Below are 23,275 nucleotides of genomic sequence, written 5' to 3' on the forward strand. Positions count from 1 at the left end.
CAATCTTTTTCACCTCTGCAACCCTCTGGACTCAAAACATCCTACTAACATCACATTTTTGTTGAGTGCAACGTTTAGATTATGTATGTATGTATTTATTTATGTATGTATGTATTAGAGTTCTATGCTGCCCTTCTCCTCAGACTCAGACTCACAACAAGAATAAATGCAACACATCTAGAAATCTAAATATAAAAACATAGTAAAACTCCAATTTCTTAAAACCAGTCGCTCATATTCACCCAATCATACATATCAACTCATTCATCAGCCATGGCTAGATGTTAAACTTAGTGGCCCCAAGCCTGTCGGCAGAGCGGGGTCTTTAAAGCTTTGCAGAAGGCGGAGAGGGTGGGAGTGGTACGAATTTCTGGGGTGAGTTGATTCCATAGGGCCGGGGCTATCACTAGAGAAGGCTCTTCCCCTAGGTCCCGCCAGATGACATTGACGAGCCAATGGGACCTGGAGAAGGCCAACTCTGTGGGACCTGACCAGCCGCTGGGATACATATGTATGCATAGGAAACAAAGACAAATGTTGGATTATAGCTGAGAAGGAAATGATGTTACCTGAAATGACACAGAGATCTGCAGTGAAGAGGACTGAAAGAGAATGATTGAACAAACTACCTCCTATTTGCACAGCCATAAAATAAACCTACCAGAAAGCAATAGCAGTTCTATAAGTTTGACCAGAAATTTGAAAAAGATTCAGAAGAAAATAATGCCAAACCACTTCTGTACACAAGAAAACTAGATGGACATGTCCATTATGTTGATAGATATTTGATGAATGTATTTCTTTTTATTTTAATTAGGAAAAATCTCACAATTGCTTATTAATTACAAATACTTAAAATGCACATTTTTTCATTGTAGCCTTCTATATTTCATTTGGTGTGCCTATAGATGCTGTTTAGAAGTATTATAGTGTCTTCGTATGCACATTGCATTGAGTATTGCTAATAGCAAGCATTGATTTCTGCTGATGGCAGCTATTAAAATTCACTTGTTCCAACTTCAAATATTCTTTTTCGGCATCTTGTTTATTGTTCTACTTGGGCTTTTAAAATAATTATATTTTATTGTTTAATGGTTGTTACTCTTCAGATAACTACCAATCTTCCCTGAAGACATCTAAGATGTCAGAACATTTCAAGGAGGATAGCTCAGAAGCCTCAAGCCAGGAAGAAGGTTTGTTCCAAGATTAAGTGAATGAAAACTTCTTTCTGAGTTGTATTTTGAAGTTTCTCAGTAAAGTATCTTTGCTTTGGATAGGTACAATAAATGATACTAATATAAGATAGTTTCAGATTTTTCTCCACCTTTCATCACCTGCTTCTAATTTCTATTGCATGCTACTATTTTTTCTGTTCTTTTGATAGAATAGTTTACCAAAGGGGAATACAGTGATCCCTCGAGTTTCGCGAGGGTTCCGTTCCAAGACCCCTCGCGAAACTCGATTTTTCGCGATATAGCGGTGCGGAAGTAAAAACACCATCTGCGCATGTGCGGCCATTTTTTCATGGCCGCACATGCGCAGATGGTGAAGTTTGCGTGTGGGCGGTGGGGAAGACCAAGGGAAGGTTACTTCAGCCGCCCAACAGCTGATCTGCTCGGTAGCGCGGCAGCAGCGAGGAGCCGAAGATGGGGTTTCCCCTTTGCCTGGGCAACGGGGAAACCTCATCTTCGGCTCCTCGCTGCTGCCGCGCTACCGAGCAGATCAGCTGTTGGGCGGCCGAAGGAACGTTCCCTGGGTCTTCCCCGCCGCCTCGGATCCTCGCTGATGCCCGCCCGCCGTTTGCCGCTCGCCCCGTTCGGCGGCCGCACATCCCGTTCGCCCGCCGCTCGCCCCGTTCGCCCGCCGCTCGCCCCGTTCGCCCGCCGCTCCCCTCGTTCTCCCCCCATTCCCCTCGTTCGCCCGCCGCTCCCCTCGTTCGCCCCCCCACTCCCCTCGTTCGCCCGCCGCTCGCCTCGTTCGCCCGCCGCTATCGAACTTGCTATCGAGCCTGCTAATGAAATCCAACCCGCAGCGGCCCTTTCCCTCTCCAGGCTGCGGGAGGGGTCCGGAGAACAATGCCTGGCGCCGCGCTCCCGGCTGGGCTTTTTTCCCCCATTTCCCCTCGGGTGGAATTTCAGACCCTCCGCCGGTTGGATTTCATTAGCAGGCTCGATAGCAAGTTCTTCCTCCCTTTAGAAAGCCCCGCAGCCTCCTCCGCCCGGCGAGGCCGCCAGCGAGGACCCGCAAAGCCGCCGCCGCCGCAGTGAGGCCAAGCCGCCCGCTCCCACGGCACGGGCTCCCAACACAGCGCCGCTCAGCCCGCCCTCGGCGATGCCTCCGCGGATCTGCAAACCCAGCCGAGCGATGCCTCTGGTCTGGGCGAAGGCAGTGGGCAGTCCCCGCCGCAGCAGTCCCCGCGGGCACCGCGCGCCAAGGGCCGGCCAGGCCGCCGGCCAACAAAGGGGCTCCCTCGCCTCCCTCGGGCAGGTTTACAAAGGCAGCGCGGCAACTTGGAGCCCGGCACGCCCCGCAGCCCTCGCCTCGCCCGCCCCCCGCCTGGCCGGCGCTCCGGCTACCCCCGGCTGAGGAAGAACCGAGTAGCCCCCGCCCTCCCCCGCCTGGCTCCCTTCAGCCCCCCGGGGCCAAGCGGGCGGGGGGCGGGCGGGACTTCGCCTGTCTCCGCCGCCAGCATCGCCCCTCCGGCGGGCCGGCCTCCCCCGCCCGCCTCTGCTGCAGCCGCCGCCGCCTCCCCGACTGGCACAAAAGGGCCCCGCCCGCCCCGCCCCGAACCTTACCTTGCGAGTTTTTGGCTGCGGGGGGAGAAGTAGGATTTTCCTAACTCCCTCCCCCTGCAGCCAAAAACTCAAAGCCTGTATCCTGCCGCCCGGTTTACCCAGGACACGAGCGGCGAAGTGACTTGGAGGAATGGAAAGTCCAAACCGCCCGGTTTCAGTGGGGTTTCCCCGTTGCCCAGGGATTCCTTCGCCCGAACGGAGGTGGCTGTGGTGTGTTCAGGAATCCCTGGGCAACGGGGAAACCCCACTGAAACCGGGCGGGTTAAGCCTCCTTCGGCGACTGCGGAACTGCTTGCTGTCAACTTTGCACTGGGCAAAGAACTCTTCACCTCCCGCCAGGCACGGACGAAAGGCGTGGAAGTCTATTGTAGCAGCTGCTACAGCGGAGACATTTGGGGGGGGGGGGGAGGCAGGAGGCAGGAGATCCGGCCCTTCACTTGCCCTCCCAGCAAAAGGCAAAGCCGCGCAGCTCCCCAGCCGCCAAAGGAGGCTTAACCCCACCCCTCTGTCCCACTCATCGCCCGTGGTCGGCATAACCTCCTCCTGCCTATCCCCGCTTTTCTGCCGGCCACGGGCGATGAGTGGGACAGAGGGGTGGGGTTAAGCCTCCTTTGGCGGCTGGGGAGCTGCGCGGCTTTGCCTTTTGCTGGGAGGGCAAGTGAAGGGCCAGATCTCCTGCCTCCTGCCTCCCCCCCAAAATGTCTCCGCTGTAGCAGCTGCTACAATAGACTTCCACGCCTTTCGTCCGTGCCTGGCGGGAGGTGAAGAGTTCTTTGCCCAGTGCAAAGTTGACAGCAAGCAGTTCCGCAGTCGCCGAAGGAGGCTTAACCCGCCCGGTTTCAGTGGGGTTTCCCCGTTGCCCAGGGATTCTTTCGCCCGAACGGAGGTGGCTGTGGTGTGTTCAGGAATCCCTGGGCAACGGGGAAACCCCACTGAAACCGGGCGGGTTAAGCCTCCTTCGGCGACTGCGGAACTGCTTGCTGTCAACTTTGCACTGGGCAAAGAACTCTTCACCTCCCGCCAGGCACGGACGAAAGGCGTGGAAGTCTATTGTAGCAGCTGCTACAGCGGAGACATTGGGGGGGGGAGGCAGGAGGCAGGAGATCTGGCCCTTCACTTGCCCTCCCAGCAAAAGGCAAAGCCGCGCAGCTCCCCAGCCGCCAAAGGAGGCTTTACCCCACCCCTCTGTCCCACTCATCGCCCGTGGTCGGCATAACCTCCTCCTGCCTATCCCCGCTTTTCTGCCGGCCACGGGCGATGGGTGGGACAGAGGGGTGGGGTTAAGCCTCCTTTGGCGGCTGGGGAGCTGCGCGGCTTTGCCTTTTGCTGGGAGGGCAAGTGAAGGGCCAGATCTCCTGCCTCCTGCCTCCCCCCCAAAATGTCTCCGCTGTAGCAGCTGCTACAATAGACTTCCACGCCTTTCGTCCGTGCCTGGCGGGAGGTGAAGAGTTCTTTGCCCAGTGCAAAGTTGACAGCAAGCAGTTCCGCAGTCGCCGAAGGAGGCTTAACCCGCCCGGTTTCAGCGGGGTTTCCCCGTTGCCCAGGGATTCCTTCGCCCGAACGGAGGTGGCTGTGGTGTGTTCAGGAATCCCTGGGCAACGGGGAAACCCCACTGAAACCGGGCGGGTTAAGCCTCCTTCGGCGACTGCGGAACTGCTTGCTGTCAACTTTGCACTGGGCAAAGAACTCTTCACCTCCCGCCAGGCGCGGACGAAAGGCGTGGAAGTCTATTGTAGCAGCTGCTACAGCGGAGACATTGGGGGGGGGGAGGCAGGAGGCAGGAGATCTGGCCCTTCACTTGCCCTCCCAGCAAAAGGCAAAGCCGCGCAGCTCCCCAGCCGCCAAAGGAGGCTTTACCCCACCCCTCTGTCCCACTCATCGCCCGTGGTCGGCATAACCTCCTCCTGCCTATCCCCGCTTTTCTGCCGGCCACGGGCGATGGGTGGGACAGAGGGGTGGGGTTAAGCCTCCTTTGGCGGCTGGGGAGCTGCGCGGCTTTGCCTTTTGCTGGGAGGGCAAGTGAAGGGCCAGATCTCCTGCCTCCTGCCTCCCCCCCAAAATGTCTCCGCTGTAGCAGCTGCTACAATAGACTTCCACGCCTTTCGTCCGTGCCTGGCGGGAGGTGAAGAGTTCTTTGCCCAGTGCAAAGTTGACAGCAAGCAGTTCCGCAGTCGCCGAAGGAGGCTTAACCCGCCCGGTTTCAGTGGGGTTTCCCCGTTGCCCAGGGATTCCTTCGCCCGAACGGAGGTGGCTGTGGTGTGTTCAGGAATCCCTGGGCAACGGGGAAACCCCACTGAAACCGGGCGGGTTAAGCCTCCTTCGGCGACTGCGGAACTGCTTGCTGTCAACTTTGCACTGGGCAAAGAACTCTTCACCTCCCGCCAGGCACGGACGAAAGGCGTGGAAGTCTATTGTAGCGGCTGCTACAGCGGAGACATTGGGGGGGGGGGAGGCAGGAGGCAGGAGATCTGGCCCTTCACTTGCCCTCCCAGCAAAAGGCAAAGCCGCGCAGCTCCCCAGCCGCCAAAGGAGGCTTTACCCCACCCCTCTGTCCCACTCATCGCCCGTGGTCGGCATAACCTCCTCCTGCCTATCCCCGCTTTTCTGCCGGCCACGGGCGATGGGTGGGACAGAGGGGTGGGGTTAAGCCTCCTTTGGCGGCTGGGGAGCTGCGCGGCTTTGCCTTTTGCTGGGAGGGCAAGTGAAGGGCCAGATCTCCTGCCTCCTGCCTCCCCCCCAAAATGTCTCCGCTGTAGCAGCTGCTACAATAGACTTCCACGCCTTTCGTCCGTGCCTGGCGGGAGGTGAAGAGTTCTTTGCCCAGTGCAAAGTTGACAGCAAGCAGTTCCGCAGTCGCCGAAGGAGGCTTAACCCGCCCGGTTTCAGTGGGGTTTCCCCGTTGCCCAGGGATTCCTTCGCCCGAACGGAGGTGGCTGTGGTGTGTTCAGGAATCCCTGGGCAACGGGGAAACCCCACTGAAACTGCAGAGCCGAAGGGTGGCCTTTTTGTCTGGGAGGGAAGATGACGCGCGGGCGGCACAGGGGGGGGGGGGGGAGGCAAAGCTCTGCGGCTCCAGCCACTTTCAGCCAAGCCTCCCCGGCCACGCAGCCAGGGAAGCCGAGCCGGGCGTGGCGGCGGCGGCGCTGCTGCTCCGGTCGCCCCGATCGTCTCCTGCCTCCCGCGCCGATGTTCCACGCCCGGCTCGGCTTCCCTGGCTGCTTGGCGGGGGGGGGGAGGCTTGGCCGAAAGGGGCTGTACCCGCAGAGCTTTGCCTCCCACCCCTCGCCCCTGTGCTGCCGGCGCGTCATCTTCCCTCCCAGACTCCCCCGGCAAAGTGACGTGGAGGAATGGAAAGCTGAAACCGGGCGGTTTGAGTTTCCCATTCCTTCAAGTCACTTCGCCGCTGCTCTCCTGGCTAAACTGTGTGGCAGGAGACAGGCTTTGAGTTTTTGGCTGGGGGGGAGAAGTAGAACCTTCCTAACTCCCCCCCCCCCACCAGCCAGAAGGAGCGGCGAAGTGACGTGGAGGAATGGAAAGCTGAAACTGGGCGGTTTGAGTTTCCCATTCCTCCAAGTCACTTTGCCGCTCCTCTCCTGGCTAAACCGGCGGCAGGAGACAGGGTTGGGGGGGGGTACTGGGAAGCCCCCCAGGCCGACTGCCACCTTTTCAAACAGCCGCGCCCTTCCCAGCTGAGTCCTGAAGCCAAGCGCCAAAGGCGAACTTCTGCGCTTGGCTTCAGGACTCAGCTGGGAAGCGGCACGGGTGTTTTAAAAGGTCTCCCCCGGCATGGGGGGCTTCCTAGCACCCCCCCAAACCCGGGTTGGGGGTTCGGGGGGTGCTAGGAAGCCCCCCATGCCGGCGGGAAGACCCAGGGAAGGTTCCTTTGGCCGCCTAGCAGCTGATCTGCCCGGCGGTAATGCAAACTCCACCATCTACGCATGCGTGCAGATGGTGGTGTTACTTCCGGGTAGAAAACTCGCGATATAGCGTTTCGCGAAACTCGAGATCGCGAAACTCGAGGGATCACTGTAGTGTGATAAATATATATGTATGTTTTAAGTAGGTGCTCAAGTCTAAAAATGTTTAGAAGGTAAAAACCAAAACATTACATAGTTCAGTTTTTGAACTGAACATTGGTTATACTAGTATAGGTCTAGTACTTCATTTTAACCATATTGCATGGTTAGGAACAAGAAAGTTATATTTACCAGAATATAGGTAATTGTAAAAGATACTAATTAGCAATTGAGTTGATTACCAAAATGGTACTTCAGGTATTGTAGTCATGATAATGTACTAAAACATAATTCTTTAATATTTTATTTGAAGGAATTTGTATATTATATAATAAAGCTGGTATAATATCATGTTTAACTAATAGCAGAATACTTTATTTTCCATTTAGATATAATACAGCATCCAGTGATTCATAAGAAACCTAATGGGAAATGTCCTGTTGCTAAGTAGGTGTTCAATGTTTTCTATTAATTTAAACTAGTGTTTGGTATTTGATTCATTAGAGAAATTTAAAGTTAGTCCAACCCACCTCACAGGTTTGTTGTTGGGGGAAAATAGGAAGCCATTATGTATATTTGCCACTTTGAATTATTTATTAAAATAAAGGTCTCAAATATTTCTGCCATATAAAAAATGAAAAAACAAAACCAACACAATTTATCCCCAGTAAAAAACATTGGTTTAGATGGTTGAAAATCAACAATCTGCTTAATTATAGTTTGTTAATTATTTTATAACAGCACTATTAATTCCAGATGTTCTTCACTGGATGGTTTTGACATAACACATGCTGAATATAATGGCGTAGCAGACTGGAGAAGAAAAGGCTGGGCTCTACAGCAGCATCCAGAGCATTGCACAATACTTGAGCAGGTATTCTGTTTTTCCATCCTAGAAAACCTATCCAAGAAAATGACAGCAAAACTTCATATAAAGAGGCATATTTCTGAGACTTCTTGAATTGATTGGTTTCATTTAAAATATTAGCTTTTTCCAATAGAAATTTCTTATCTCCTTTTTAAGGTGGGAAGATAATGCAGATAACTTCCTACACTATTTAATTTGGGTAGGAAATGTGTGCAAGTTATTTCATATAAAATTTTTAAAAAGCAAAGTAAGCTAAATTAGAATTAAAGTAGAGGCATTTCAATTAGTTTCCTCTTTTCTTTTTGCTAGAAAATAGCAAGTTAACACATCTAAATATGTGGATCATTGTCTGTCTTTTTAAACTTGGGCAGTGCTATTTCTTATAGCACTGACCTCTTCCCCAGCATACAAATTTCTGGTGTGGTTTGTGTATTAGATGATGCCTATTTCTCTATGAAATTAGATTGCTATGGCTATCCATCAGTGTCCCAAGAAGCTAAATGATTCCTACAATCTGTAATGTCACTAGTATTTGAAGCTATAAATCCTTTTTCTAGCTTTTTCTTGCACAGATCTGCAATTTAACCAATATGTTTACTATATGTAGATATTGAATTCATGAATATCCAAAGAGGTTGAATTGTAAACAACTGTATTCCTAAAATATATGTTCCATTAATATAAACAAATGTCTTAATACACTTGGACAATATTAAGCATATGGCCTGGTGATAATTCACCTGGAAGCATATGATGGGAATTGTTTTCATGAAAGCACTGATTACTGTTGAAGTTTTTATAACTTTTTACTCTCAGATAGTACCATATGGTTTATCTTTCTGAATTGATTAAATTTATAATTTCAAAATTGTAACAGGTTAACATGTTAAATAAAACATAATTACTCTTCCATTCTTTTTACACACATGCACTCTATAGCTGATTTCATTTGGTATATGAGACATATACAAACATGTTATAAACCTCAGCCTGAAAAATGACACCCAACTTTTGTTACTCAAAAATAGTAGGGTCACTTTCAAAAATTGAAAGAGGAGAGATGATGCTATGTATCTTAAAGAGACACAAAGATATTATGTGTCATTTTTTCAGATTGTATCTAAATCCTCTAGCACTGATATCAAATGATAAAAAAATTTGCATTCATATAATAGAAAGTGGAGAGGTTTGCTGTGCATACACACACACACACACACACACCAACATGTCAATGCTAAGTTCTTGGAAGGCTTATAGCTGCCTCTAAAGTAATTGCCAATTGGCAACTGTTACATATTAAGGCAACAAATGCAACTAATACCATTATATTTTTAAGTGAAATTGTAGGCAGATGGAAAATTTCTCATTTGTTTTTTATTTAATCTAGCATACAGGAGAGAAAAGGAATTTACCTATATTAAACAAAAAGAAAGGAAAACAGCAACCAGAAAAGTAGGTGTTAATTTCATTTTTAAAAGAAACTGACTATTGTTTAAATGTTTTCCCCAAATATACCCAGTGTTCCTGGAATCAAATATATTACTTATACTAAAAAGTGAATGTTTATAATTCAGACAGTATTAGACAGATGAATGCATATTAAGAATAGCATGTGCAAAATTGATAAATATAATTTAAAGTTGTAAGTAATACCATAGAATATAGTAGATTTCTGAATAAACACATGGAGGAGTTTGCTACTGTTCTTATAGAAGTTTGAAGAGTTAGTATTTTTTAATTTTTAATATTCCCTGTGGACAAAGTGACGTCCCATTTCAGAAATAACTGAATGGCCTTATGTTATTTTTCATAATTCTGGACAACTTACAGTAGATTTTTCATTTTGATGAATTTGGTTTTTGATGAGAATTGCCTAAAGAATTTCATTGAGTTACTTTGGGGCTTTGAAAGATTGGCTATTATAGAATTAACCATCACTGAACTCATTGATTCATATTTTGGAGCTTCTGGGCAGGTTTGCCATTGTTTTAAAAGTACTGGAGAGACACACTAATCACAACCTGGATATTATGCCATTTATTTATTTATTCAATTTTTATGCCGCCCTTCTCCTTAGACTCCAGGGCGGCTTGCAACATGTTAGCAATAGCACTTTTTTAACAGAGCTAGGCTATTGCCCCCACAATCCGGGTCCTCATTTTACCCACTTCAGAAGGATGGAAGGCTGAGTCAACCTTGAGCCAGTGATGAGATTTGAACCGCTGACCTTCAGATCTACAAGTCAGCTTCAGTGGCCTGCAGTACAGGACTCTACCTGCTGCGCCACCCCGGCTCGTTTCTAACCTTCACAAGTTGATGATAGTAGAATTCATGGTTCCATGAAGATAATTTTATACTTATCCTTTTTGTTAATGTTTTTATCCCTGCACAGAGATAAAATAAAGAGGGCTGATTCCAGACTAACCATGAGAGCCAACTATGTAAGAGTTGCAGATGCTCATCACCTGCATCCGGGAACAGCAAAAGGTACAAAACACTCTTCAAAGACATTAGAGATTATTTTAATTTTCTTCTTTGATTTATATAGCAAATATGCAGCATAATACTATTACTTGTGCAATAGTAAGGGTAGATAGCAAGACGTATAGAGGTGCTGTTAGTCAGAGTTTCGTTTATTTATTGTAGATTCTCTTACATTATGAGTCACCTTTGTTCAGTTCTCTATATGGATTCTACAGTCTACTGCGCATATCAGGGAACTGCTGCTCACAATCCTTTGCAGGAACTTTATTCTTTGTTTTTTACTTCTATTCTGCCTGTATTATTATTAATTCAAGTGGGCAAACATACCTACTACAATGCTTCTTCCTCTTCTTATTTTCCACACAACAATAACTTTGAGAAGTGATTGGGCTGAAAGAGTATGACTAGCTGAAATCACCCATCATATCTTGGGCTTGGTTTGAAAAGCATGCCAAGTGCCCATTTTCTTTCTGACTGCTATGGTAATGGTGTCTTGGAGGACTTAGAAGAGAACATTTCCTATTGAATTCTTGAACTCTAGCTTATTCATTGGAGGACTTTTCCTTTTCTTCTAATTTTCTAAGATGGCAATCCTGTCTTTTTTTTTAATCTTTGATTTCGATGGTTGTCTACCCATGCCATAATAGAAGCAGAAGTTGTTTGAAAAATGCCATTGGTGGCAAGATGGTAATAAATAAAGTGCTAATTTTGTATGGTCATAACCTTTACTTCAGTGAATATGACCAAGAAAAAGTAAATACTGAGATACATACTGGTCTGTGTAAGCCTTTATTCTGGAATAGGGCTTTGATAACATTTAGCATTATCACTACTATCAAGAAGCTCAATTTATTTATTTATTTGTTTGTTTGTTCGATTTTTATGCCACCCTTCTCCTTAGACTCAGGGCGGCTTACAACATGTTAGCAATAGCACTTTTTAACAGGGCCAGAATATTGCCCCCACCAACCCGGGTCCTCATTTTACCCACCTCGGAAGGATGGAAGGCTGAATCAACCTTGAGCCGATGATGAGATTTGAACCGCTGATCTACAGATCTACAGTCAGCTTCAGTCGCCTGCAGTACAGCACTCTACCTGCTGTATTAAATTATCCTCCAGTTTCTAGTCAAACCACGTGTTTTCAAAAGATTCAAATTATTATTCTAACATCATAAACGACAGCACCTAGTAAACTGTATCAAGCCTTTACAAGAATTTTGAGAATAAAAAATATACTTTATTTGAACCGCTATATAATTATCTCAGTCAGTTCCTTTTCTTGTAAAATAAGGAAGTTGACTGGGTTTTTTATACAGGATTTATTTTTTGCTCATTAGTCTCAAAACTTCTCTTCAAGATGTATTCTCATATGCTTTCTTTGAGCCAAAATAGCTTAAATATGGCTGCCATAGGTATGCCTATAATTGAGGAATGGTTGTTTCCATTACCTGTTAGAACATAAATACATCTGGGGTAAAAGCTGTGAGATCATGCTTCCCACAGTACAATTTTAATGGATTTTCAAGAAATAATGTAGCATTTTGCAGAATTGTCATTGGAAATATTTTGGCTATCCAATAGAAGCAAGACTCCATATAATCCATGAAAAGGTTTGCTTACCTGTAGTATATGCTTTTCTCATGGTCATTTGCACAGTCATACAACTTATGATTCTTTCCTGCTACAACTATTTTATGTACCTGAAGAAAAGCTTTGCATCATAACTGGAAAGGAATTGCATATGAAGTTGTTATTCTTTTGTTAAGTTATGTGCAGACTTTCTTTTTAAGTGGGAGCAAAAAATGTTCCTAGATTAGAATGTGCAATCTCTGTGAAATACATACAAATCATAAAAAGCAGGAATCTGAACTCTTACCAGGATCAGAATATATTTTGGAGTTCAGAATTCATTTTCAAGACCTAATGAAAGACTGCATAATATCAAGCACTGATTTTTTTTTTCTTGAATAAAAGGCATCTGTGTTACTTAAGGTTGCTTTTCAATTATGGAATTACAAAAGCCTCTTTGAATGTTGAATTTTGGTTGTCTGGGGTGAGAAAACAAAAACATCTACCTGGTACATCTAGGTTTCTTTAGTAAAAAAATAGGTTTTAGAATCTCGCCCATGTATTATATATATTGTGACAATAATTTTGTGCAGTCCAATGGTTTTTATCCTTTGATATTAGATTATATTTTTTATTTATTGGCTACAATATACAGAGTGTTGCTGCTTGGGTAGCAAGTAAAAATGCAGAAAACCCCAAGTTAATTTGCATATTACTTAGTGGTGTTTAGCAGTAATCTTGCTGTTATGACATCTTTTCTAGATTCAAATTTAGACATTACAATTGGAAATGACACATGTGGAGAAACCTCTTCAGAGAGTTACAGTTCTCCTTCTAGTCCACGGCATGATGGAAGGGAAAGTTTTGAAAGTGAAGAAGAAAAAGACAGAGGTTGTATTTTTGTATTTAAAATAAGAACATATAGAATTACTTTAGTATGCTTCTTCTTTAATTTGGTTTTGTGTCCCCAAGTAACGGTTATCAGGAATAGACTTTAACAATTTCATTGATGAAAGTTTACATCATATAATTATATACAGTAAGTTATAGATATAGGATGAGAATTACATGTGAATCAGCCTTCCCTCTCCCTTGTCATTGTAGAACAATAGTTTTGATAAAACAAGACATATTTAGAGAAGTTTTTATAAATTGGTAACAAATCTTGCAACATGCCCAAATTTAATACTGTATTAACTTTTATCTGTGGAACCATGTTCGTGGTATCATCAAAACCTTTTGCTCACAGAGCATGCAGTTGCTGTTCTGTATAGCTGCATCTTTCACATCTGCTTCTTAAATCAATCTATTTCTTCCCTTAATGTTCTTGAAAAATGAAAAGGGGGGAAGGTAAATTTAAATTTATGCTATATCGTAATCTTTATGAAAAGTAGACTTTTAGCTTTGTTATAGATCTGCTTTATTTTTCCAAAAGTGTGTAATCATTTTTAATGATTATTTTTCCAAAATATGCTTCTTTTAAAAAAAAAAACATACATAGATAATTTGCAGCTTTCCCACTGGGAAGTAAATAAATTACAGGTAGATAATCAAGTTAAATATTCCTTATAGTAAGAGCATCAGAATGGCTTTCAGCACCAGCTATGGGATGTGAGTGGAAATGAAGATGATGTAATCAAATCATGCTTATAGACTACTGCACAGGTGTCAAACTTGCGATGTCATCTGACGTTTCATGACATTTTTTCCCTTTTGCTGTACTGAGGTGGGCGTGGCCTGCGCATGACACATCTGGCCTGTGGGCCGCCAGTTTGACACCTCTGGTCTACTGAGAAGCATGAGCTTTGCTGTGATGAGAACAGACAGGCTTTTAGTGTGACACAGCCTAACCATTTTTAACAATTGTTACAGATGAAATATGTCTATTCATGATTTTCACATTTGCAAAGCTATGCTTATTATACAAAAGCTGGTTTCGTGCATGAATTATGCCATTTTTTAAATTAATTGACTTAGCAACTACATTGATGGGATTCTACATCATATTAAGCTAAAAGCTAGGGATATTGAGAATGTTTCAGAACTGAAATGCTCTATTTTAAGTTTAAAGGGAAAAAATGGGGAAAAATCAGTTTCAAGCTTGAAATGTCTTTAAGCAAATTGAAATAGCCCATTATGAATGCAAACCAGTTGATTCAAAGAATTGTTTTGAACTCTGAATGGGAGCATTTTTAATTCAAAAACATATAAACCTGAAACATTTTGCATCTGATTGTTATTAAACTATCACATGTTAAACTATTCTCATTCTCCAAAGTGAAATCAAGTAAGATGAATAGCCTATATAGAATGCATTTTCTCAACTTTTTTTCAGCATTGAAAATGCATCTTTTTCATATATCTGTTAAAGATGTTTCAAATACACAATTTTCATATAATTGTTCTCTACAATTATTTTTTATAACATACTGTTTTCCTTTAAAAAATAGTAGTAATTTGAAATACCAGGTTAATTGGGCAGTTGTAAATGATACTATTAGATCAATGCAGGCTTTTACAACTCTGTATTTTTTGTTATTATTGACTTCTAATGTTTTATTTTAATTACTATAAAAATTATACTTTCAAAAGTAATGTTTTTGTCTACGGAACAATGTTTTGCTAGAAATTTGAATATCCTATTTAATACCTTTTTCATAGACACAGACAGCAATTCTGAAGATTCTGGGAATCCAAATATGCTGAGGTTTACTGAATATGGTGCTACAGACCTCAATAAGGCACCAACACAAATTTCAGTGACATCAAACATTAAAAATACTGTGGAGGATCCTTTGAATTCACAGTTTCAACATATTTCATTTATGCCTGCCCTACACTGTGTTGTGCTCAATAGCGCACAGAAGCCTGAAACAGTAGTGCCACCACCTATATCTGCTGATGGGAAAACTTTGAGAATGGTAGTTGCTAATTCCGCTCCTGTTGGAATGGGAGCTTCGGTTGAATCTGATAAGCACATCGAACTTATGTCTTCGCCTTTGCCAGCCACATTCTTCCCATCCACAGTCCAGTCTGATAGCCCTGCATTGCAGTTAGCGATACACAGAATGAAAATATCCTCCCCGCAGGCATCATCTGAAAATTGTGGAGTTAATGGACCCCAGCAACAAACTGGAAGCTTAAATATTGGATCACCAAACACTGCCTTTATTCCAGTCCACAACCCAGGTAATTTTACAGGAGCTCCTGTTCCGACAGCAGATCCAGTCTCAAAATCTATATCACATGTGATGGGCTTAAATCAAATGGTGCCTCATGTTGATGGAAACACAGGAGTGATCCCTCAGCCTCCAAATCTAAAAGTAGTGGTTCCTGCAACTGGGCTCTCAACAGCACTTCCACCAGCTCCTTTTACTGTGCCGGTAACTCTTCATGCTACTAACGTTTTGCCTAATCAAAGTACAACAGTGTTGAATACTGTGGCATCAACACCACCATCTCCAACAACTGGTCTTTGTGTTAGTCAAGTGCAGCCCACTATTCCTCCCGCAATACCCACCCATACACCTGGTCCTGCACCTAGTCCAAGCCCAGCTTTAACACACAGCACTGCCCAGAGCGACAGCACATCCTATATTAATGCTGTTGGGAATACTAATGCTAATGGGACACTATTGTCCCCGCAGCAGTTGGGGTCTGGCCCTTGTGGCTCTTGCGGTCGTAGATGTAGCTGTGGCTCCAATGGAAACCTTCAGATTAACAGTTACTTTTATCCTAATCCAATTCCAGGACAAGTCTACAGAGTTTCACCTTTCTTCCATCTGCCCTTTTGCAATGGGAGCTACCTCAGCCAAGGACATCAGACCAATGGAACCCAAATTCCTTATTTCTTCTCCCGGGGCCCATATTCAATGCATGACCCCGTAATGGGGAGCCAAATCAACTATGGTGTGCAGCAAATGGCAGGATATCGGGGGTTTTATCCTGTGTATCAAGCTTCAAATGTAGTTGCCAGTTCTAATGGATCAGGTCCCAAGAAGAATGGGAATGTGTCCTGTTATAATTGTGGTGTTACTGGGCACTATGCACAGGATTGTAAGCAGTCATCTATGGAAGCCAATCAACAAGGTAATCATAACACCCAACACAGTTGCTTCTGAGTCTACACAGTTTTTGTTGTTGGCCATGTCATTCTCATTCTGCTATCTATGGTTTGTATGTCTGTGTATGCATGTATGATTGACTGTTAACAGAGGTGGGCAGCCCGCAGCCTCCAACTACTTTGCTGGAAATTCAGCAGCAAAGACTGACAACTGCAGGTGGTTTTCTGCTGTTTTATGAGTTGTTTTGATGTTTTAAGCCTTAGAATAGGCATAAGACATTAAGAAAAACTGTACCCCTGGGAAAAAAGTGAAAAATTGTCAAGGAGGGGAAACATGGCAAATTGTGTCTCTGCCACATGTCCCTTAGCACTGAAAATAAACAGTATAATCCCTAGGCACAGGAAATCTGATGGGAGAAGTATAAAATCACTACGTACTTTTATGTGTTGGGTCGAAGTAATTATTTGGAATTGGTTCAGAATTCCATTGCTTCAACAATAATATATTGGAATTCATTGATAGCTAAGCACTATTTCAGTTAACCTATTCACTGATAAGCATAATGGAAAGCAAACTAAAACATAATGCATTTGTCTAGTTGTTAACAATTATGATGCCAAAATTTCATAGGTACATTCAGAGCAGTCAGGCAAAAACGTCCTAGCTTTTAAAAGTAAGTCACATTTGTTATACGTTATAAGCTTATTTTTTAAAAAGAGCATATTTTTATATTAATGCATAGGTAGATTTTGTTTTTTCTTCCCTGCAAATGTGACTGACCAGAGATATTTTCAGAAAAAGAAAAGTACCTTAAATGCATAGGTGTGAATTAAACCATTAAAAGCAAGGGATGCTATTAATTTTATACCTTAATTCTTTATATTTGTAATTGTAAAATATATCCATTTTCATATTTATTATTATTTTGTTTCTGTTGATACTTGACTACTAAAGACCAATTTTGTAAGCTGATATCTGGAAGATATAGTTTCTAGAATAGTCACCATTGCCCAGTTAAGTCCATCTAAGGATTTTGAAGTTATACGTTCATTTGGATGTCATGCTGAGTCAAGGTAGCTTTCCCCTTGTGACCACATTATGCCAACCATAATGTTTGCTGCAAGTAGTTCAGGAGTTTTTGCTTGGTGGATCACCTGAACATACATGCAGATGAACAGATATTAATTTTCACCTTTGATTGTGGGACTGCATAGCTTTCTATAGCTGCCTGCCTTTCATGATACATAATTAATCTTAACCATAACCTAAAAGTTAGGTAGCTTGTGAAATTGACCCATCTAAAACAGAACGGGAAGTTTTGAGGTCCTCTCTAAAGCTATATGGGGGAAAAGAAGCATGGAAACCAGAGAACACTATATTCTAAGTTTATTCTCAAATCTTGGAAAGATTTTCCTTTAAACCATGATTTGATATTATGTCTGCTTGTAGCCATTGTGTGTTTATTTGTTTAGGAAAACTTGGAAAGATTTTCCTTTAAAAATAAACTGATTTCTACATAGCTTATATACATGTGGAATTTCTTTGGGATAATAGTATAGCATTTTTGGAAGACACTATTCACCTTGAGTTTTTGTAGTTTTTCTCATAATTTTATGAAGTGTAAGCAGTGACTTAGTAAGTTCTTTTTCCTATTCTAGGCACTTACAGATTGAGATATGCACCTCCTCCCCCACCCCCTTCTAATGATACTTTGGATTCTGCTGACTGAAACCAAGTAAATATTGCCTACATACCAAAATGAAGTTTGAGAAATCTGGGAAATTCTTTGGATTTGAGAGATTCTTTGTGTGTGTTTATGTTTTGTTGCTTTTTTTTTTCATTGCTTGTGAGCATCTGTTCTAAAAGAAAAGAAGAAAGCAATTTTACTCCTGGTCTGACTTACATAAAACATGTTGCTATCTCAGCCAATCATTCATTTGAATTAATTGACTTTTGCACTGAAGACTTGAGAGATGCGATGTTTACTGCATTTTTTAAAAAGGTCATTTAATCTCCAACTACACTAGTGAACAGCCATATGGTTAAAAGGAGAAACTGGGTTATGTTCCCAAGTTATGTTCCCCTTCCCTTCTCTTGTCTTAATGCTGCTAGTCTTCTATCCTTGCTTCATTGGACTGGGTAGATAATCAGCTCATTAATTCTAGTAAATCCTACATTTGTGAATTGACGGGAGTATTGCTTACTCTCCTAGAGAGAGATGACCATTTACAATATACATACGGTTCTTTAACGTGCCTGTATGTTAAAATTGAATGAGAAACATTTAAAATGATGCAATCTTTAAAATTTCTGAAATACAAATACATTGAACAATTTCACATTGGTTTGCAGTTCTTTTTAAAACCTGTTAGGTTCAGAGTAAAAAATTAAAATGAATGCCTTAGCTTATGTCTGCATTTGTAATGAATATTGGCAGCAAGTATCTTTATTAACCTTTCAACCTTGTCAGTATAAAAGACACACAAATGGGGTATTAAATGTTGTTAACATTATTCCCCTGAAGTTACTACAGTGTTGTGTTTAGAATGTAAATGGTATAACATTTTGGACAAAAACCTTGTGTGTATTCTAAAAATATGTTGAATATTTGTATGCTAGAAAAAGTCTACCAAATAGCGATGACACTTTCTTATGACAATTTACCACTGTGTGATCACCAATATAATGTGAAAAATTCCAATGTGTGAAAATTGATCATGTTAGTGTCATATTGCTAACTTTATTGCTGCTGTATTTTATTTCTCAAAGCCAACTTGTACTAAATTGCACTGAGTTTATCTGGAAGAAAACTTTTGACTGTTTAAATCAACACTGAACTACCACCGTATATGTGTATCTCCATGTACCACAATTCATTAAAATGTAGATTTTACTTTTTTAAAAATTAGATATGCAGCAGATGAATACCAGTCAGAACATTTGATTCATTCTAATTGCTAAACAAACTTGAAGAAACTTGATTTATTACATTTATTCATAGATAGCATTTATATTTATAGCACCAATATATTTTGAAAGTAAAGAATAAAGGGGTAAAGGAGAGCTTTAATTTAAAATAAATTAGTATAGGAAATTATTTTGGTTAAAAATTATTTGTGCTGGGTATGTTGGACCATATTTAAGTAAAATGACTGCTTCTGAGTTCAATAAAGGTATAAAGCACCTTGAACTTGCATTGTCAATTATCTTCCAGTTTACTTTATGGGACGTATTTTGTGATTTAAGATACTGTACTGTACATAGGAAGTATGTTGCCTTCCTCTTTATTTGTATGTTTACCATATACTTTGATATTTGAAATGTTATGTACTAGAAAGGTCACTTATATTTCTAGAACAGATTGGATTTTATGCAGCATTTTTCCTTGAATTAACAGCAATAAAAACAGAAAAAAATCGTATTTTGAAAATAATGTATTATTTATGATAGTGGGAAGTTGTGCTGGTTTACCCATTTCATGATTTCAGGTTGGGAGTTCATTTAGCTTGCTCCAAACATCTCTAATTTAAATAGAAGTTTCTTGAGTGTTTTAGGGGTGCACAGGAAGAAATAACATATTTTTCCATTTGCCTCAAATGATTTCCAAAAAGAAGGTTTAATTCTGAATGTACAAGGAAAACAATGTTGGGTCTCATATCCCCAAGTACAGGTTACGAAGGTTTGTGCGTTAGTTATCATCCCAACAATGTTCTTACACCACTCCTCTTTTCAAATAATCTTGCTATATTGCAAGGATGTGTACCACATGACTTGTTACAATGGGTAGATCATACAAATCTGATGTTAAAAACATCGGTTTTAGATTGTGGAAAAGATGTCTTAGGAACACAAGTGGGCAAACATCAGTTCATCACACGTCATAGCAGTGTTTTTTAACCAGGCTTCCACGGAACCCAAGGATTCCGCAAGGGCCAACTATGGGTTCCATGACTTAATAAGAAGGCAAGGCAAAGCAAGGCAGGTCCCTCCTTCAATCCTACCTGCTTCTGCACTGGGGCAGCCTCTTCCTCCATCTTCTGTCTGACAGATCAATCATGCTCAGCAGCAGCAGCCACCGAGCAGGAGGAGGAGTGGCAGCGGCAACGCCCCTCTAGCCCCTCCCTGCAGCAGCGGGGGCCAAAGCATGGGCTGCAAAGCAGGAGGAGGAGGAAGAGGAGGCGAGAGCGGTTGCCTCTCCAGCACCTCCGATGTGGAACTTCCCAGTCCAGGGCCAAGGTGCGCCAGGTGGCTCCAGGTTCTCTTCCGCTCCTGCTCTCGCCTCCTTCCCATGCCTGCATACACGCTGCAAGGGTTCGGCCAAGTGGCCAACTTGTTATATGCCTTTTCCCTGTGCTGGGCACTGTAAGAGAGTGCACCCTACTACTCCCCTCATGCTTGGGGCCTGAGAGGGCAGGGGAAGCAGAAGGCGTCCGCTCCGGCTTTGCCTTCACGCCCCCGCAGCCACCAAAAAATGGGGAGGGAAAGCGTGTGGAATGGAGTGAACGGCCTCAGCTTATTGCACCGCTCAGGCTCGGCATTTCCGGTGAGGGTACACAGCGCAGCCTCTCTCTCTTTCTCTCTCCCTCCCTCTGCTACTCCGCAGCCACGGACCCCCCCCCCCCCCCGCGGTAGCAGCAGTTGCTGATTCCATCCTCTAAGGCTGCATTACTATTACTATTAGTCTCATGCCTATCACCGATCTCCCACTTATGACTATGACTGTAACTTGTTGCTTGTATCCTTATGGTTTATATTGATTGTTTCTTGATTGCTTATTTGACCCCTATGGCAATCATTAAGTGTTGTACCTCATGATTCTTGACAAATGTATCTTTTTCTTTTATGTACACTGAGAGCATATGCACCAAAGACAAATTCCTTATGTGTCCAATCATACTTGGCCAATAAAATAATTCTATTTCAGCTTCAGGATGTACAGCTTAATGCAGTGTTTTTCAACCAGGGTTCTGCCAGAAATCTGAGGACACCAAAGGGTTCCCCTGAAGAAAAAAGGTTGAAAAACACTGCGTCAGAGTACCATGTATCACCATATCCTCTGATCTGCAGCTTTCATATGTAGCTTTTGCAATAAACGTGACCAGCATTGAGCCATGGGGAGCAATAACACCATCAACAAAGGGGTATCTACTCTTACACAGAATGCTATAACAAGCTATATGAAAGTATTTTTTCCACAGATCAAAAATTCACTGCAATCAACACAGGGAAAAGATGTACAGTTTCTCTTTTAAATAATAGTATTTTTTCCCCCAGAGAAGCAGTTACATTTTTCAAATTGTCTTGGACCAAAACAGCTCAAGAATCATTTTCTCTCTCAGGTCCTGTATTACAATTGGCAAAGAAATTGCTCTGAGCCTCTTGAAGTTAAAACAAGTATTTCCAAGACAACTTATTTTTTCCCCAGAGTTGTATTCATTGTTGTGAGTCCTTCTCAAGAAAGCAACCTTCATTACCATGGAAGAATTGCTGCATTCACAGTTACTTAATGAATTAATAATCTCTTCTTGCTGTTCTGTTTAATAGGGTGTTCCAATAATTTTACTTGGATTTTATTATGTAAACTGCAAATGAAGAGGTAGATAACAGCTTTAACAAAACAGTGAATAAATTATGGGTTGCTGACCAGAATAGTATGCAATTGTAAACCAGGATTTACAGATATCAAATAAGAGTACAGTTAATTAAGAAATAAATAAATGTAGCAGTAAAATAGAAATGCCAGAATGCTAAAAAGTTAACCACACTATCATTAAATTATACAATTACAATGATACCTCGTCTTACAAACGCCTTGCCATACAAACTTTTCGAGATACAAACCTGGGGTTTAAGATTTTTTGCCTCTTCTTACAAACTATTTTCACCTTACAAACCCACCGCCGCTGCTGGGAATCCCCGCCTCCGGACTTCCATTGCCAGCAAAGCACCTGTTTTTGCACTGCTGGGATTCCCCTGAGGCTCCCCTCCATGGGAAACCCCACCTCTGGACGGAAGTCCGGAGGTGGCGTTTCCCAGCGAGGGGAGCGTCAGTGAAATCGCAGCATCGCAAAAACACAGAGGTCTGAAGTTGGGGTTTCGAGGACTTCAGTGTTTTTGCAATGCTGTGATTTCACTGATGCTCCCCTCGCTGGGAAACTCCACCTCTGGACCTTCGGATTCCTCTGCAGCATTGCAAAAACGCGGAAGTCCGGAGGTGGGGTTTCCCATGGAGGGGAGCCTCAGGGGAATCACAGCAGTGCAAAAACAGGCACTTCGGCTGGCAAAAGGGGTGAATTTTGGGCTTGCACGCATTAATCGCTTTTCCATTGATACCTATGGGAAACATTGTTTGGTCTTACAAACTTTTCACCTTAAGAACCTCGTCCCAGAACCAATTAAGTTTGTAAGACAAGGTATCACTGTACTATGTACATTAAGAATGGAGGGAAACTGGTTGCCTACAATCCAGACATTGCTGGAATTAATTCAAAGATTAGCCACTACAGTATTTGGAATAGAGACTAAAATAGCTCATTATAGACAGCAATTAGATTCACACGTTTTAAGTCATTGAATGTCTTCTTGTGCAAATCACAAGTGGTCAAGCTCATGTAATACGCAAAGCCACAAATTGTGATTTAGAAACTGCAATGGCTGAGTTCATAAAACATGCCAAGCCAAAATGAACAAGGGCCTCTTGTTTTAGCCTTCTGGGTAAACCCAGTCAGTAATTTTGCATTATTAGACACTTACTGAAATTATTCATTTTGCTTTCTCAGTTTATCTTAAAAGTGTGTCACATTCATTCTGAACCATTACTATACCTAGATCTTGTAATCTATTTCTTTAGAAGCTTTTTAATGCCTTTATTTTGCGATGATATTTCAATTTGTATTGGACAAAATAAATAAATATATCAAATAAATAAATAAATATAGTTAACATATAGTTAGGACTGTGAAAAAAGCTTCAAAAAAGCTGCATTGGGAGTATAAGATGCACCCAAATTTTCATCCTCTTAGGAGGGGAAGGTGGAGAAAATATGGGTATTTACTCAGTAATTAATTTATCCTTGAACTTCTCTCTTAATTTAATGTGTCCATGTGACATACAGAACCATAAGCTAACCTTAAAGGTTGAGTTCATAGAACATTGTAAGTCATAATATGGCTGTGTTAGCTAGTTAGTAGGGCAGTGTGCCATGGGAACCCAACCTGTGTTGTAGTTCAACTCAGCAACAGGAGGAACTGTAAAATATTATTTATTGTAGGGAAGTAGTGTGCATGGCAGCTGTAAAATACAGTGCCACTTCTTTGGTGTAAATTGCCTCTTCAGAAATATTTGAACATTACTTTAAAGCAGTGTTTCCCAACCTTGGCAGCTTGAAGATATCTGGACTTCAACTCCCAGAATGATATTGGACTTCAACTCCCAGAATGCTGGCTGGGGAATTCTGGGAGTTGAAGTCCAGATATCT

At 42.7% G+C, this 23,275-nt stretch overlaps 1 protein-coding gene across 2 annotated transcripts in view; it reads left to right on the top strand.

Moving 5' to 3' along the window:
• ZCCHC2 (zinc finger CCHC-type containing 2) overlaps positions 1-19,219 on the top strand; it is a 34,720-nt gene extending 15,501 nt beyond the window's left edge. Inside the window, exons 7-14 of one of the 2 annotated variants that reach the window (XM_070747133.1) lie at positions 1,110-1,193; positions 7,201-7,258; positions 7,553-7,685; positions 9,067-9,131; positions 10,072-10,166; positions 12,497-12,625; positions 14,396-15,823; positions 17,457-19,219. In XM_070747133.1, coding sequence (XP_070603234.1) covers positions 1,110-1,193; positions 7,201-7,258; positions 7,553-7,685; positions 9,067-9,131; positions 10,072-10,166; positions 12,497-12,625; positions 14,396-15,823; positions 17,457-17,527 — 2,063 coding nt within the window. In that variant the 3' untranslated portion in view covers positions 17,528-19,219. The remainder of the gene's footprint in view (positions 1-1,109; positions 1,194-7,200; positions 7,259-7,552; positions 7,686-9,066; positions 9,132-10,071; positions 10,167-12,496; positions 12,626-14,395; positions 15,824-17,456) is intronic. The other variant, XM_070747134.1, reaches the window with a different exon arrangement.
• Positions 19,220-23,275: the final 4,056 nt, after the last annotated feature.

Source organism: Erythrolamprus reginae, chromosome 3, assembly GCF_031021105.1.
Source record: "Erythrolamprus reginae isolate rEryReg1 chromosome 3, rEryReg1.hap1, whole genome shotgun sequence".
Lineage (NCBI taxonomy): Eukaryota > Metazoa > Chordata > Lepidosauria > Squamata > Dipsadidae > Erythrolamprus > Erythrolamprus reginae.